The 17,228-nt window shown below is 48.8% G+C and overlaps 1 protein-coding gene across 4 annotated transcripts in view; it reads left to right on the top strand.

Annotated features, from left to right (window-relative positions):
- Positions 1 to 17,228, top strand: part of MYO5B (myosin VB) — a 377,648-nt gene that overhangs the window by 296,024 nt on the left and 64,396 nt on the right. For all 4 annotated transcript variants that reach the window (XM_079109234.1, XM_079109235.1, XM_079109236.1 and 1 more), the window contains exons 18-21: positions 8,432 to 8,543; positions 12,160 to 12,371; positions 14,381 to 14,537; positions 15,825 to 16,064. In XM_079109234.1, coding sequence (XP_078965360.1) covers positions 8,432 to 8,543; positions 12,160 to 12,371; positions 14,381 to 14,537; positions 15,825 to 16,064 — 721 coding nt within the window. The remainder of the gene's footprint in view (positions 1 to 8,431; positions 8,544 to 12,159; positions 12,372 to 14,380; positions 14,538 to 15,824; positions 16,065 to 17,228) is intronic.

Genomic DNA, 17,228 nt, shown 5'->3' with positions numbered 1-17,228 from the left:
AGCCTATTTTGCTGAAGGGTACAGGAGAGGGTTTCCTCCCTGAACTGCCATCAGAAATGTTCAGTTTTGGAAAGCGGCACCGTGCTTTTATGGCCCTTTGATTAGTCCTGAGGTGGAATTGAATGTTGCATACTTACCCGATCTAGATCCTCCTTTCATCCTCTTGACCACTACCAGGCCCCAGCACCTAGAATGGCATTTATTTGGAAGACGAGAGGTGGTGGGGATTGGAGCTTGAGGGATCAAGCTCCCACGCTGGGAATGTTGACTGGGCCCTTTTGCTTGATCATTCGTGCTTGCTAGCCGTGGTTACCATTTGGGGGTGACCTCACTGATGATAAAGAAAAAGAAAAGTGAAGAGTGCTGCTTCATGGCTTCATCTAGGAGACTGGGGTGTCTGCTGTAAATTTGGGGGATAAGCAAGGTTTTATCAATGCCTCATGCCCAGCAAGGTCTCAGCTGTGGCAGGAAATGAACCAGTGTAATTGGGCATGGAGCTTAATTTGGAAGATCTTCATGGGACCTGAAGGATGTGAGTGGAACCTGGGCTGATGGGGAGTTGAAGTTGTCTACAAAAAGAATCCACCTCCCCACTCCTGAAAACTCAGCACAGCAAAGTGACTTCTCTTAGGTTAGCTTGTCAAGTAACTTGCGACTTTGCAGAGCTGTTTCCCAGAGATGCTTCGGTGGGTTTCTTTGATTAGGGGAATTAGTGTTGATGCATCTTCCTACATTGCTCTTGTGCGTGTAGCCAAAGGGAGGAAAATGGCAAAGGGGAAGTGAGTGAGTAGTCTGGGGTGACAGATGGGGTGAGTCTTCCACAGGGCTATTGCCAGTGTCCAAGCTTTTCAGGCACAGTGGCTCCATCCCACCTACTGATCCTTGGGAGGAGAATGCTTACTCCTGCTCCAAAATTAAAACATCCAAAGTGTCTGAGGTCCACCAAGCCAGAGGGGATGGCCGTAGCATTGCCAGCCGGCGGCAGCTGTCTGTGGCAGCCTGTTCCCCTCTGACTTAAGGCCACCTGTCTATTTTTATCCTCCCTAAGAATTATGGTTCTCCGGGTGTCTGGCTTAAAATGAAAACGTGTCATTCATTTTGAAATGCTGTGCAGTGACTGAGAATGGTGTCCACTGTAATGTGCAAAAAGCTCAGCGACGACTGCCCCGTCCTGGAGAGAAGCTCACCTTCCGGGCTTCTGCGCCTCTCTGGCTCTCCAGCCTGGACAGATGCCTATCTCCCTTTTCCACAGCTCACACAGCTTTGTGACTGGAGCAACTGTGAGACGAAGACTGCTGAACCAAAATAAGTGTGGGGGGTTCCTGGTATAAAAAACACAGAGCCACAACCAAGCTGTGTGTCAACTTCAGTTCATCTTCCCATCTTCATGAAAACAGTGGCGCTTCCTGAAGATTGCCAACTTGCCAGCTTGTGTTTCCCTCTATGCAGCAAAGCTTAGCAAGCTTCAGAGCTGGGTCCATGCTCTGGGAGGACATTGGGGTGGAGGGAGAGGCAGATGCCAGGTGTTTATGGTGGTGTGAGCGGAAGAGAGTATCCTGCAACCTTGCACTTGGAACCCTTTGTGATGGTGAGTGCTGAAGTAATGATGAAAGACCTTATGATGATGTGTTCCTTGATAAGTCACTCACCTTATCTTTTTCATTCCATTGACTTTCTGTCGAGGTATAACTCATACATGATAAAATTCATCCCTTAAAGTCAGTGATTCAGTGATTTTCAGTATCGTCAGCATTGTACGACCATCACCACTATCTCATATTTTCATTACCCTGTTAGCCATTGCTGCTCACCTCCCCCTCCTCCCAGACCCTGGCAGGCACCAGCCTTTTTTGGATATTTCCTGTGATTGCAGTCATATGATTAGTGCCTTGGGTCTAGCTCTTTTCACTTGGGACTTTCCAAGGTTTGTCTGGGTTGTAGTGTGCATCAGTACTGGATTCTTTGGTTTTGCTGAGTACCATTTCATTGTATGGAAAGATCACATTTTATCCTTTCATCAGTTCATGGACATTGAGGTTGTTTCCACTTTTTGAACAGTATGAACAATACTGCTATGAACTTTGTGTATGTCTGTGGGCATGTATTTCTATTTTTCTTGGGTATATACCTGTAAGTGGAAGTGCTGGGTTGTACAGTATCTGTGCTCATACTTTTAAGGAACTGTCATGTTTTCCACATCAGGTGTGCCATTTTACATTCTTACCAGCAGTGAGTAAGGGTTCTCATTTCTACACATTTTTACCAACACTTGCTAGCTATCTTGTGACTGTAAGTAGACATCCTAGCAGATGTAAAATAAGTTAATGATACATATTTTTTCACATGCTTACTTGTCATTTGTATACTGTCTTTGGAGAAATGTATTGCAAATCCTTTGTCCATTTTTGCTTATTGTTGAATTGTAGGAGTTCTTTTTGCATTCTGGATATGAATTCCATATCAGACATAGGACTTGCAAATTTCTTCTCCCATTCTGTGAGCTATCTCTTATACTTTGTGTTTTGGGATATTGGTAATTGAACCAGAGGTGCTTAACCACTGAGCCACATCCTCAGCCCTTTTGTATATTTCATTTAGAGACAGGGTCTCAGAGTTACTGAGGCTGGCTTTGAACTCGATCTTCCTGCTTTCAGCCTCCTCAACCTCTGGGATTACAGGCATGCACCACCATGCTCAGCCTCTTTTGCTTTCTTGATGGTGTTCTTTGAAGCAAAAACTTAAATTTGAACAAGTCCTTTTGATTTTTTTCCTTTGGTTGTGTTTTAGGTTAAAGTTAAACGATTGCCTATTTCAAGGTAACAAGCTTACATCTGTTTCTTCTAAGGATTTTGCAGTGATCCATTTTGAGTTAATTTATGTATATGATGTGAGGTAGGGATTCAATCTCAATATTTTGAATATGGAGATGCAGTTGTCCCAGAACCATTTGTTGAAAAGATTGGACTGACTGTTAAGGGAGGCAAGATAGGTGGTATCACTTTGACTTTATGGGTAAGGAAAGTTAAGTGATTGGATCAAGTTCTCCCAGGTGGAAAGAAGAGTGTCACTATCCCACAGTTGAGGATGTATGTTCTTAAGTCTTCAAGAAGGTGCTCTTCTCTTCTGCAACTCTGGCTTCTCGTGTCCCTTTTAAACTTTTGATCATCTCTGGTATATTTTCAAAGTAAAACTTTTATATGTATATTTCTCTGCTGGTTTGTTCCTTTATAGGGGAGAACAGAAGTGCAGTTTTCTTGGTGGTTATGATGAATATCCACAACTCTATCCAGAGAGGGATGATCAGTTCTGGTTGGTGGGCCTCACAGCATGTCTGAATGCCTTTCCCCTGAAACTGCTCTTGGTACCCTCTGAGTTGTTGCAGGGAACAAGGCTCCTACTGGAGCCCATGAGCTTCTGCAAAGTATAGAAGGAAAGAAACACCCTACATCAGTGTGATCAGGACTCTTTGACCTATAATGAATAACATCATTTGTATGATGGCGTATCCAGGATACAGGTTGACACACCTAATCCCCACCTGGGAGCCCTGGTGGAGCTCTTTACTGTTTTTAAGGGGCCCTTAGGATTGCCCACCATGGCATCTTTAGGGATTCTTGTTTGGGTCCTGACATTACAAGGTTTTGTGACTTCGAGCCTTATACCAAGTAGCGGCTCTTGGGGCTTATTTACTCCAGCCACTACCCTAAAGAGGAAACCTGCCCCAAAGAGAAGTACAAAGTTCTACGACTATGGCTGTTCCACCCTGTCTGTTCACCCTGGTCCTCTGGAGCCTTCTGAGGCAGGCATGTTCCTCTGCAGAATGTTCCCACAGGTTGATCCAGTGTGGGGCTCCAGACAACCTCAGCCAACCAAAACAGCACCCCAAATTGCTGTTCCCTGTGCCAGGCAAAGCAGCTTTGCCTTCACTCACTGTCGGGAGCCCGAGGAGCTCATTGCTGGAGCCATCCTTCCAGAGTGGGGCTCTGACCAACACTGGCCTAACCTGGAAGCTGTCGCTGGCCTGGAGTTTTCCCATACACACCCGTCTGTGACTGTTTGAATAGGTCAGGAGAGCACCTGTTCCCCAGCAGGTCAGAGCACACCAGGTGAAGGAAGCCTTTATTCATAGAGGATGCAGGATACTGAAGTTGAGGATGCTCAGCCCGGTCACCCAGAAGAAGAGCTAGAATCCAGGGTGGAAAGGGCTGAGGGAGAATTCCATCCCTGGGGTTGCTGAGACTCACTGGGCACAGCTGGGACCCTGTCATAGACTTGGGAGGGGGCTCTTCTCCTACCACTCTGGAAAGGAATGTAAGAGTAACCAGGTACAGGAGTGGATGAAGGATACCTCCCAGACATTGAGTGATAGAGCTATTAGGGAGAGAGGACACCTCCCCTTGATGAGGACAAGGACAGCAAGAAGGATCCCCACTGTGGTGGCAGATGGCAGTCAGGGCTGGTTGTTCTCTAGAAGTCTTCCAGGACTAGAGCTACACTCCATAGCAAACATTTCACAAATGTTTGGGAGTTTTTTTTTTTAACATCTCACGAACGGGTGTACTAATGATTGTCCAAAGACACTGTATGTCTTGTGCCGTGTGGAACCATCCCCCATACTGAATACTTACCACCCCAAAGTCAACAGTGTCCTCCTCAGTCAGCTGGTAGAAAAGGTTCGACTTTGGGAAGCTAACCATTTTAATGGCCAGTTTTTAAAAAAAAAAGGCAAGTAGATACGAAGATATCATGCCAGTGGGTGCTGCAAGGTCCCTGGCCTAGGGAGACTGAAGGCTAGAGACTAGCAAAGAAGCCACCCCTGTGTGAACTGGTCTGTGACAGAAGGCAAAAAGCCCTGGGACCCACAGTAGCTCAGGAAAAGTTGATGTGCTGTGAGAGGAAGAGATTTCATCATGGAAAATCGTCCTGTGCAGGCCTGTACTCCGAGTGGTGTCTCCCCACTTTCCCACCATCACAGCAAAACTAGATCCAGGGGTCCCCACCTAATCAGAAAGTCCAGGGAGTTCCACTTTTGAAATGAGAATCACAATCTTTTTAGCTTTGCTTTGAGGGTTTTCCTGTGAGGTGAGGGGGCCTTTCCTGTGGAGGTATTCTCTGGCAGCACGAAGATGCACAGAAGGGGAGTCCACGTTTGATTGTGGATTCTGTGGAGACTTACTCTCTTACAGGCCTTAGGGCCAGACACAGTAGAGGCGTGCCCCTTCAGGTACCTCCCAAGGGAGTGCCCACCCAAAACAGTACTCTTCTCAGTGGACAGTTTGCCCCCTCTCCCATCAGTTCTGCCTACACCCTCTCCTTGGAGGATTTTCAAAAACATGTTTGCAAGAAGAGAGATAGGCAGGAAGAACAAGCAGTTGGGGTCTTTGGAAGCTCTGTAGCTTTCCATACCCTCCACGTGATGAACTCACTGGCTGCTAGTGAGGTACTTTGTGAGACAGGCATCTTCGTTTTATAGGTAAGGGAAGGAAAGCATCCAGGCTGGGGCTCCACAGCAGTCATGCTATGGCCAAGGTCAGAGTCAGACTTCTGTACTCGAGGCTTATTCCAAACAGCTCTGACGTCTTTGAAGTCACATCTCACCACTCATGATTTCCTTGAATTATGGATCTGTCAGCACTAAGAGATTTTTAAATTAGAAGCATTTAAGGTTTTTAGCCTAGTTAAATGCTGCTTTGATTATTTCCCAGCAAAACTGCAAACTCATAGGGAGAAGTGAGTATGCAAATAACCCTGATGCAGAATGTGGGAAGTGCCCTCTGAAAGTCATGAGAAAGTGTCCAACAGCTGTAAAGGGACAGCCCGAGCAGTGGCACATGCCTGTAATCCCAGCAACTCTGGAGGCTGAGGTGGGAGGATCATGAGATGAAAGCCAGCCTCAGCAACTTAGGCCCTGAGCAAGTAAATGAGACCTGTCTCAAAAAGGGATAGGGATGTGGCTCAGCGGTTAAGAACACCTGAGTTCAATCCCTGATACAAAAAAAAAACAAAACTAGGTTTGCACCAGTGAAGATTATACAAGAGAGTCAGATGTTGACAGGTAGCAAAGAGACCTAGATTTGTGAAGCTCCTTTTCACGTGTGTCATTATTTTGATTCTCACCCAAATCCATCTTTCCCTATGTGGAAGTACCAGAGAATGGTCTATTTTTAAAACTGGGGGTGAGGGTGACTGGGGCAGGCAGAGCCTAAGAAAAATTCAGTAGCGTTTTCATGGTTAAAAAACAAATCATTCATCTGGTTTACAGCTTGTCAACCCTGGATCTCTGATTCACAGGTCCCTGGAGTGAATCATTGAAGAATCAGGGCTTGTGAGTTTTCATGACACTTAACACATGATCGAAATACTTGAAGCAGCATTTATCTAGTTAATAACCTTAAATGTTTCCATTAATAAACGTGTGTGTTAGAGGTGGCCAGTGACTTGGTGGGTTTGGCTCACAATCCCTTCACAAGTTACAAGTGAGAAAATTTCTGCTCAGTGAGTGAAGGTTAAAGGGCAAGAGGAACATTTTCTTGGCCGCAAGACAGGCCCTGGGAGCTCTAAGTGCTCTCTGCCCCGCTTTCTGAAGGGAGTCTACACAGACGGCGAGCCCACCTTTGAAAGGCCTAGGAGCTCTGAGCCCAATGTTTCACTCATTCCCAATGCCTGGCATTTGTGACAGAAGCAGTTGAAAGCTAAGGGGTGTAGAGACAAAGTAGATGAGTGGTTGCCGGGGTTGTCCCAGGGCTATGGGATTTGCTTTTGGGATTGTGAAAATGTTCTGGAATTCAATACTGAGGATGGTTGCACTATGCTGCAAGTATACTAAAATCTACTGAATTGTGTACTTTAAAAAGGCTAAATTTCATGGTGAGTGCTAGCTCACAAAAACTTTATTAAAAGCAAAGAGAAATCTTCAACCAACCGTACTAGAGGGGAAAAAAGATACAGGAAAATGTCATTTTATTTTCTCTTACTCTTCATGGAGACCCGTGGCTATATTAGCAATCTTCCACCAAACCAAGAAAAGTAGTCATGAAGGAATAGGAGCAAGGCAAAGGGGGAAGAGCAAGGAACTTGGGCTCCATTTTCCTTTGCATCCCAGGCAGCCTGAGGCCCAGGCTGTCTTGAGATCCTGGCATTGAAGAAGAATTCCCAGGGAGCCCCCTGCCACAGGTCCTGATACTCAGCAGCATATGTTTCTCTAGAGGGTCTCCAAAGGACCCTTCTTAAAGGCCAAGAGCCCCGGGTGAGGGGGGCAAGTCCACTCACATCTTGGTGTGAGTGTGCTGACCTGAGCCGGCTTGATCCCTCAGCATGGCCACCAGTGATGGAACACCACAGCACCTGATGGCTCCCGAAGGAGGTGCATGTTAGTTCTCTGGATGCCTCTGAAGAGGAGAGCCAGGGCTGGTGTGCACCTGTGTAGGCCAAGGATGCAGGAAGGTGGGGGTGCACTGTGGTGACCTTGGAGGAATGTAGACTGAAACTCTATCCTTTGAGGCAGGATCGTGCTTATTCAATGTGCAGTTGCAAGGTGTGAGCATCTCTGAAGACAGTTTGGAATTGAGCGTAGGGAGGGACCTGCATGTGATTCCTGGCTGCTCTTGTGAGCAAGTCAGCCCTGCTTGGGGAATAGTGAGGTCTACATTTGTTTGCATAGAAATCTTATCAATTCAAAGGATGAATTTAAGGTCCGCTTAAAGACTGCCAGAACACACAGCAGCGCTTCCTTGCGTGAATAGTGGGTTATAGGTCTCTCCACTTGTGTGACATGCTGGGTGCTGTCTTTATAAGGGCCTGTGATGCTCTGGTAAGGAGATAAAAAGGAATTGGAGTCAAAATCTACTTTGGGGAGAAAAATGGTTCCTCTAAACTTGATCAAATTTGAACAACTTTACCCCTTGAGATTAGGACATGGGTGCTTATTTGCTGATGTATACTTCTCCCCATTAAAAAGTATTTATAATCAGTGTCCATCCTATAACAAGAAAGCCAACCTTTAGAAGCAAAGCTGTGGGCTGGGGAGATAGCTCAGTTGGTAGAGTGCTCACCTTGCAAGCACCAGACCCTGAGTTCAATCCCCAGCACCGTCGGGAGCTATGTCTGTGCACCTTCAGTGGCAGTGTAAGTGAGGGAGCTCTGCATGCTTCAGTGGAGACCCTGCTCAGTCCTCCAGTACAGTGCTTCCCAGACACCCTCCCCTCTAATGTATTAGTGCATTTATAGTTACATATAACCAAACTCCCTAGTTTAACTCCCTAGTGATCCAGCCCCAACTCCAAAAGTCACACAACACACTGAAATCTTCAAATCCTTGAGAATAATTTGGTGCATAGCATTGACCTCATGGGATGCCATGTGAGGTCACCCACAATCCATGTGTGGCCCAGAGGCAAGGACATGTCACCTGATAAACCTTTGCTCCATCCAGGTGGACCTACCACGACTTCTTTAACCGGTACCGAGTGCTGGTGAAGAAGCAGGAACTTGCCAACACAGACAAGAAGGCCATCTGCAAGTCTGTCCTAGAGAGCGTCATCAAGGTGAGCCTGGCTCCAGGGAGGGTGTGACCAGGAGGCCCTGAGAATGGAGGGTGGGGGCTACCTGCGGCTTTCACCTTCATCCTTACTGAAACTGTTTGAGATGTTTACCACATTTTCCTGCGTCAGTGAATGGGAAAAAACAGCCCCTTCACAAACCTAGAAGATCTGCTAACATTTTCATATCTCGGCACTCAGGAAAATGGAGTTGTTTGTACAGCTCATTGAGGGGTGCAAGGAGACTCTCCCTGGCCCAGGATCTCTGACTCCTCCAGCTGGGCTCATGTCCACCTGGTGAGGTCTCAGATCTGGAGCCCAGGCACAGCCCTGGTCAGCAGAGGGAAAAAGAGCTGAGCTGCTTTATTAGTCATTGCAAAGCCAGCCCCAGGTTGTACTCGGATACTTGTTAACGAATAAGGTAACGGATTTTGTTTTATTGTAAACAACCGGAAATCACACCTGACAGTTGAGACTGGAGAACTATGAAATAGTTAAGAGGGGAAAATTCTTAAACATTTCAATAGATCAAGAGAATTCAGGAATTATAGAAGAGTACAAGAATGTCTTGTTACAGTGTTAAATCATATCAATCTTCAAACTGGTGATAAAAATAGTTATCTCAAAATTTTAAAAAATTGCAAGTATTTTGCTAGGAAAATCTCACACAGGATAGTTCATGGCCATATGATCAGGCATTAAGGCCATGTTTTATTTCATAAATTAATTAATCTTAACATTTTAGCTACTCAAGTTTATAGCTTTGAACAGACAGTATAGAATACTGTACTAAAGGAATAAGGGTTTAAGGCAGAATTTTAAAAAAGGTAGAGCCCGTATACTTTCCACCTTTGCTACCCCATCCTTTATTTTTAAAACAGCGGATGGCTGCCTGGATAATTGAGGGTTGTGGGTGATTGGTCAGGTGATGGTTAGCTGCAGTTTCTGCTGCTGCTCATTTGCAGTGTTCACGTTTGAACATCTCTCTTTTCATGGGTGAGAACAATCTGTGCTCCAGGTCAGCTGATCTGAGTTAACCTGGAGTGGCGGGAGTCTTGGTACCAGAGCTGGCCTCTTGGTGTGCAGTTCAGGACTCCCTGTACCATGTGGCTGCCTTCTCTTTTGTCCAGATCATAGTTCTACTCTGCCCCTCTCTTTCTTGGATTTCTTCAAGATTAGGAGCAGAAGACAAGAGTCCCAAGCAAAGGGACACACCCATGCTCCCCTCCTGCTAGTGGGACTAAGTGCCACTGCCTGGGGTCTGCCCCCTCAGTGCACTTAGACCACTGGGCCTTGCTGGGCACAGTTGTCTCTTCCTGGATGAGGAGTAGCCCACCTACTTCTTGGTGCTCGGCTTCATGGCTGACCCTGCTTTCCCAGACTTAGCACTTGTCTGCAGCAGTTGATGTCACTCTTGGGGCCCATGGCCCTCCTGTCCCATGTTTCAGGTACATGCATCCTTCCCTGCAGGGGAACTGTCTTTGCATTGACATTTACCCCCTATGTCATTGGGTCTGACACAGGAACCCACCAAACATTTGTGGAATGAACATACAAACAAGTGATTTGCCTGAAGAAAAGTTACTGAATACGTGGTGTTTTCTCTGCCTGAAATGCTTTTTCCTTCTGTTATCTGCCTGCCCAATTCTTCCTCCAAACTGAGTTCCAAGATACTTCCTGATCTGAGAATCCCATTCCTGACCCCAGGGGGAGTTAGGTACTCCATCGTCTGAGCCAACAGTGCTTGATGCCTGTCTTGCTTTATTGCCTTTATCCCCTCATGTTGCTGTTGAAGGTTTGTCGTTTCACAAAACCACGTGAAAATGGCAAGGTTCTTATGATAGCTGTGTTTCTACCATGATTCCTGGTTGTCACAGGAGGTATGAGTTAAGGATGGTGGCTGTGCAGGGACTAGCTTGATGAGCCCTTCATGATTAGAAACCTGCAGTAATGGCTCATTTTGTGAGGAAGGTGCAGCTTTGTTGTCTGTGAAGCAACAGGAGGGCTTGGGACAGGTTGCTAAGGTTGCTTTTAGCTCCCTCAGTCTGAGTCTTAAAAGTTCTGACAAGATGATTGGTCAAATAATATGCAAACGAATAGTAGGTTCTGGGAGTTAGAGACACTGGATCTGGGCTGGGTGTGTTAGAGACAAATGGGGAAAGAAGGGCATGTAGATCAGGCTTGTGGGTGACTGGATGGAGCAGGTGGGATTCTTTAGATGTCCTATTGGCAAAGGTCAACTCACTCATTTTTGTTTCCAGAATAACAAATGAAGCATGCATGCTCTGTTTTCTGGAGTTCTACGACACCCCATGCTCTTACTTGTAGAAACCAAGTAGATAGGCTTGTCCCTGATCCTGACCTCGTTTGCTAAGCAGGCCTGTCCCCAAATGGGGCAGCAATCAAAGCACAGCCTCTGCTGCCTGGAAGCTTCCTGGCCCATCCCATCCAGCCCTGGGCCTCAGCATGAGCTGCAGGCCGACTGCAGGTGTGACCCGAAGCAGACATAGGTATGAGAACCAGTCCAGACCCCCAGCCCTGCACCCAGGCCCATGGAGAAGACACACCCTACCAGAACTAGGGCCCCATCTCAGGCACAGTCTAAGGAATGCAGCCTTCCCAGTGTGGAACCCATTCGCATAGGGCTTAGCCCATGAAGAACAGGGCTCAGGATTCCTTCAGAGCCATTTGCCAGCATGAAGCGCATTCTCATGTGTCCTCCACCTTACCGTGGGCTTTGTGCCAGTGAGCATGTGGATGGCAATTGATTTGCAGAGCTCCAGGTCTCCATGGGTTAACTCTCCTGGTGGTGTATCCCAGGCTTGGTCATCTCCTCATCCACGGGGGTGAAATGCAGCCAATGGCAACTAATTTTAACATAATAGACATAATTATGACAGTCATTATACATTTAAAAAAACAGCAGTTTTATTTGGTTATTATTTACACTGTAATTCTCTGTACAGTTGCAGCCATTTAGAGATCATTTTAAAAGGTTGCCCAGATCAGGCCAGTGTCTTGCTCAGAACCCCCAGCACATGGCTCCCATCCAATTTTGTACAGCACCCAACAGGCCTTTTGTGACTGGTTCCTCCCACTGGCCCACCTTCAGTTGCCCACACTTGGCTGTCCGGGCTCTCATTCCTCAAATATGCCCGACTTGTTGCTGGCACAGTGTGTTAGTATCTACTCCACTCTTCTGGAGAGCTCTGTCCCCCTACTTCCCTATGGCTGCCCCCTTCAGTCCATTCAGGTCTTGGCTCAAATAGCACCTCCAGAGGGGCCTGCCTTTGGCATCCTTTCTATAAACACCTCCAGTTGAACTTTCTCCCTAATCCTCATCGATGCCTGGAAGCAGACAGTGGCTTGTTGCCCCCGTCTTCCCTTGTCACGGTGTCTGTTCCTCCTGGTCGGGCATCTGTACGGCCCATCTTGGATGACTCACCCAGTGCCTGTCCTGTACTGTGACCCAATGTCTGTTGATTGAGTACTGAGTGTGTGTACCCACAGCAGAGAGCCACTTGAACTAGTTGGGTTTCTGCCTGGGAAGAACTGGGTGGTGTGGAGCAGGCTGCCACGCTGCTACCTGGTGACCAACAGCTCTCCTCCGGTCCCCATGAAGGATCCTGACAAGTTCCAGTTTGGCCGCACTAAGATCTTCTTCCGGGCAGGCCAAGTGGCCTACCTGGAGAAACTGCGGGCTGACAAGTTCCGCGCAGCCACCATCATGATCCAGAAAACCGTCCGTGGCTGGCTGCAGAAGGTGAAGTACCGCCGGCTGAAGAGGGCCACCTTAACCCTGCAGCGGTACTGTCGAGGACACCTGGCCCGCAGGTGAGCAAGCCCAGGCATATCTGGGGCAGCAGAGGGTCGCAGGGAAGAAGGCAACTGCCTCTCAGCAAGTTGACCTCTTGTTGTCCTTAATTGAAGCAGGTTCCATTGAGCCCTGTCTATTCCTTGGCTCTCTCCCAGTGGGAGAGCATCCCTCTCATGACCTTCTCACCCCAAGAAGTTGGTCTAATTCCCAGGTCAGATGCTCCCCAACTGCCCCCTCCCACCAACACTAACCTAGAATCTAGTTTTGGTACAAATCAATCATTTTCTCTTTGCTTAAACCCCACAGTAAAGAAAGAAAGAAAGAAAATCCCAAATCTAGAATGTAGTCTTTGTAGCCTTTGTGTCACAATTTACTGTACATAACCTCATTATGTGTACCAGGAATCTTGGAGTCCCTTGGAGTTGGGTAGTTAGTCTGGGAAGGTGCTGGGAGGCCCTTTTATGAGCTGCTGCACTGAGCCAGTACAGACAGGATTTGGCTTGTCCAACTACAACCACCTCTCTTGATAGAGCTAAGGTGCCAGTCAGGCTCTTCTGCCCAAAATCTGTGCCAGCCCAATACCACACAGTGGAAACTGCTTTCGCCACTCCCTTCTGCTGTCCCTGGGCTGATGAAGCATTGGAGCAGAGGAGCCATCTCTGCTGGGGCAGGCATGGGGGCCATGGCCTCCTGTGAGATGCATCCTAGGTGCAGGGGTCACAGCCTCCAGTGGAATACCCCAGGCCTTCAAACAGGAGGTTCACAGCCAGCACTTTCTCCAAATAGGAATTTTCTTGGAGAAGTGACAGTAATCGCCATGAAGTCTTGTGTTTGAGAGTCAGAGTTTCAAATGGCTGCTCTGCCACCTCTGCTGGAGATGAGGGAGCACGTGTGCAGGAGTGCCTACCTGGGTTCTAAGCCCAGAGCAGGCCTCTGTACTACGAAGATGAATTCTCCTCCTTGCTTGTGTGCTTCTGCCTTTGTGTGCCATCATAAGCTGCTTTTTGCAAGCATGACCAGGGATAGCAAATGCCAGTAATTCTCTCCAAACTGTTGCGAGGAGCCTCCAGAGCAAAAGCTGTAGAGATAGGATAGTAGATCAATGCTAAGTAATTGTCCACCATCTGCACCAGCTAGTCGAAGCATCCAGTGCCTGTGTATGCTCGACTCTTTCCTAGGCTCCCTGTTGGTGAGGACATAACAGCTGACCTGAATTCTCCCTGCAGAGAGCCTGTAATCCGAGGACCCATGTATGAGGAAAGCACGCACAGGGAGCTGGACTAGGGAATTGTGCCTATCAGCACATAGGCGGCACCTGGTCTGGATGGGTCACTCCTCTTCTGGGGTTGTGCTCAATGATTTCTGAGGTCCTTTCTAGCTTTTGGCATTCTGGACCTCTAGCTGAGTACTTGCTGTGAGCCTGGAACAGAATAAGACTCTTAAAGGTGGGAAGCATCAACCTGGCTGTTTGATTTGGGAAGTGAGATGGGAAATGCCGGCATGAAAGGAAGGAGAGATGCTCACAGGGCGTCCAGGGCAGAGGGTCTAGGGAGATGAGAAAATGGGGAGGGCAGGTGGGGCCTGAGGAGAGTTAGTCATTCAGCAGATTTTTGCTTACTGCTTTCTCTTTGGGGCCCTGAGCTAGATTCAGGGGTACAGAATGATTGAGACACAGCCCCAGGCTTCTCTGAGCCTGGAGAGGCCCAGGCAGCAGTGTAAAGCCATGAAGGATGGGGAGCACCAAAGATGTGTGCAGAGGACTGCCCAGGTGCAGGGAGCAGTCAGGTAAGGATTGCAGAGTGGGTCAGACTCAGACCAAGGCTGATGCTGGTGGGAATTCTTGTGGGGGCTCCAAGAAGAAAGGGAACTCCACAGTTCTGAGCCTGTGGATCCAGCACCCAAGGCATGGCTTTGCTTGGGAAAGATGATGAGAGCCATCCCAGTAGGCCCTTGGTGGACACCTCAGAGGCCTCTGCTAGGTCGCCGGCGCTCCCTCCCTCACACCTCTTCCGTCTCCTGTCCGCAGGCTGGCTGCGCACCTGCGAAGGACGCGGGCAGCTGTGGTGCTGCAGAAGCAGTACCGCATGCGGAGGGCCCGTCTGGCCTACCAGAGGGTGCGCAGGGCTGCCATTGTCATTCAGGCCTTCGCAAGGGCCATGTTTGTGCGCAGAATCTACCGCCAGGTAAGTGGCTGCCCTGAGGGACTTGTTAGCTCAGGAGTCTCAACTCCAGCAGCGGCAAGTAAGTTGTCGCCTACGTGAACATTTGTTAGCTACTCCCGACTTTTTTCCAAATCACCTTTCTGCTCTTACCAAATCCTCCCCAAAGTCTCACAAAGAAGGGTGTGTTGTTGTTTCCCTTTGACACCTGAGCTGCCACAGAAGTTCAGTCACCTGCCTGAGGGCACCTGTGAGCCAGCAGTAGGGCTTGGTGGTCACCTCAGGCTTGTCCAGACTTGAGAGCGGGAGGTGCTACTAGGCTCCTGCAGGTCCAGCCTTCCTAGATTAGGAGCCTGAACCCTGGGGAGGTGAGGCCAGGGGAGGGCCGTTGCCTCCTCCCTGCGGGGCTGTGGAGTACTGCTCTTTGCAGTACTCCACCGGGACTGAAATCTTTGGTTAGGTAGCCCTCAGTCAGCACATGCTCCTTCAGCTAGGCAACCGTGCAGCTGAAGCACTATGCCAATGAAAAGACGAGTTGGAAGGAGGTACCTGAGATGTGTGCAGAGGTGTGATTTTTCTAAACGATAAACCTAAAACTGAATCAGTGACGGAACCAAGCACGGTCAGGCGTGATCATGTGATGGTGGCTGTACCTGGTATAATAGTCCCAGGCCAACGGGAGACGGTTCCATGAACTTGAATGATTGGCATTACATGACGCCACTGATAGGGGCAGGTGACATTTTGGAAGCAACCAGCAGAGGGCAGTGTGTGCAAAGAGCAAATACGGGGTGTCTTACAGCTGTGGCGTAGGGCATGTTACTCTCAACATGTTGGCTTATGTACTCATTCCGCGTTTATTTTAGAGTATTTTAGGGTATTGATGCTTTCTTTTTCTGAGTGGCTTGTAACTTGATAGGCCACTAATCCGTCGAGAGCACTCACTGGACTGTCAGTTTATCTTCCAGCTCCTGTGCACCAAGGCGGGATCTGCATCTGTCAAATGGGGAGAGATCAATAGGCTAATCATTAAGCCCCCACAACTCTGAGGTGTTTAGATGGTGGCTCTCTAGCCAGTGCGACAAAAAACACAATAAAGCTAAAACAAGAGTCTGACAGCTGATTCCCTGCAGGTACATGGGCTGCAGAACCTTGGTAAACCTCATTCATAAAACAGTCATTACTACCTTCGACATCAGGGGCCTGTCCCCTCGGCGTCACCTTGCCTCCAGGTGGTTCAGTGAGCTTCCCTTGCTCCCATCCTGGGATGCAAACCCACAGCGTGTGTGTGTTCCTGCCAACCCCCTCCAGGTCCTCATGGAGCACAAGGCCGCCATCATCCAGAAGCACGCCCGGGGATGGATGGCACGCAGGCGTTTCCAGCGACTGAGGGCTGCGGCCATTGTCATCCAGTGTGCTTTCCGGAGGCTCAAGGCCAAGCAGGAGCTGAAGGCCCTCAAGATAGAGGCCCGCTCAGCAGAGCACCTGAAACGCCTCAACGTGGGCATGGAGAACAAGGTAGTCCAGCTGCAGCGGAAGATTGATGACCAGGTCAGTGTGAGGAGCTCCCTACCCAGGTGCTGGGACTGGTGGGGCACCAAGGGCATATTTGAGAGAGACCCACGGCTTCCTCAGAAAGAGACCTGAGGGAGCACCGACATCCTCGAGGTATGTCCCCACCCAACAAGAACAGTTACACGGCAGGCAGAGCAACGGCCTCCCAAAGATGCACGTGCCCGAATCCCTGGGATCTGTGAATGTTACCTCATGGGCAAAAAGGGCTTCTGGCAAGTGCGTGACTTCAGGATCTTGAGAGAGGGAAATGATCAGGTGGCCTGATGGGAACACAAGGGTCCTCACAGAAGGGGGCTGGATGGTGAGATTCAGGGGAGGAAGTGTGTGGTGGAACAACGGAGGACCCCGAGCAAGGAAGGCAGGCAGCCTCTAGAAACTGCAAAGGCCACAAGCCAGATTCTCTCCTGGAGTCCTCCCAGCTCAGGAAATGGTCACTGCTATCAGGAGGCTTTAGTGTCGTCCTCTGCTTAAGGGAAGCTTAAGCCATTTTCCCACATCTGACAGACAGTCATTAGTAAGCCTGTGGGGCAGGTTGCTGGGTGTGGTACTGTCTCGTCCGGCGAGTACAATGAAGACTCGGCTCTCATGGAGTTCTAAGGTCTTTATTTTTGTGGGAGAGCTTCTGAGCCGAGTGCCTGGTTCTTCCTCCACCACCGCCGTCGTCGTCTTCTCGCCGCGCAGCTCTCTTCTCCGCAAAAAGTGCGCAGCTTTATGGGATGTAACAACCAATCACCTAACGGGTCAGGCGTTTGGCTTGTGGAGACTTAATGGTGGGTAATGAGGACATGTACTGATCACGAGCTAAGCACGGACGCAGAGGAGATCAGTCAGTCAATAGAAAGCACTTCCTTAAAGTTGTTTTTCTTTGCAGTTGGGCTTCTCGGTGCCATCTTAGGGCAAAGCCAGCTACCACTGCGGGCCCTACAGGGCAGTGGCCTCCAACATGGTACTAAGAGGAATTCAAGGCAAACACAGGACACGTCTCCTGTGGGGGCAGACACACCTGGATGGAATCCAGGTTGGAACGCTGAGGCTTGCACGTGCGTGTGCCCACCCCTACACTCTTGGGTGGCCCAAGTGGCTGGTCTTCCTTCCTCTCAGACACCTGATTGTGTCAGGTGGACGGGAGACAGCTTCGCC

Source organism: Sciurus vulgaris (genome assembly GCF_902686455.1).
Source record: "Sciurus vulgaris genome assembly, chromosome: 13".
Lineage (NCBI taxonomy): Eukaryota > Metazoa > Chordata > Mammalia > Rodentia > Sciuridae > Sciurus > Sciurus vulgaris.
The sequence above is the reverse complement of the archived record's forward strand: the minus strand, read 5'-3'. Positions and strand labels throughout refer to the sequence as shown.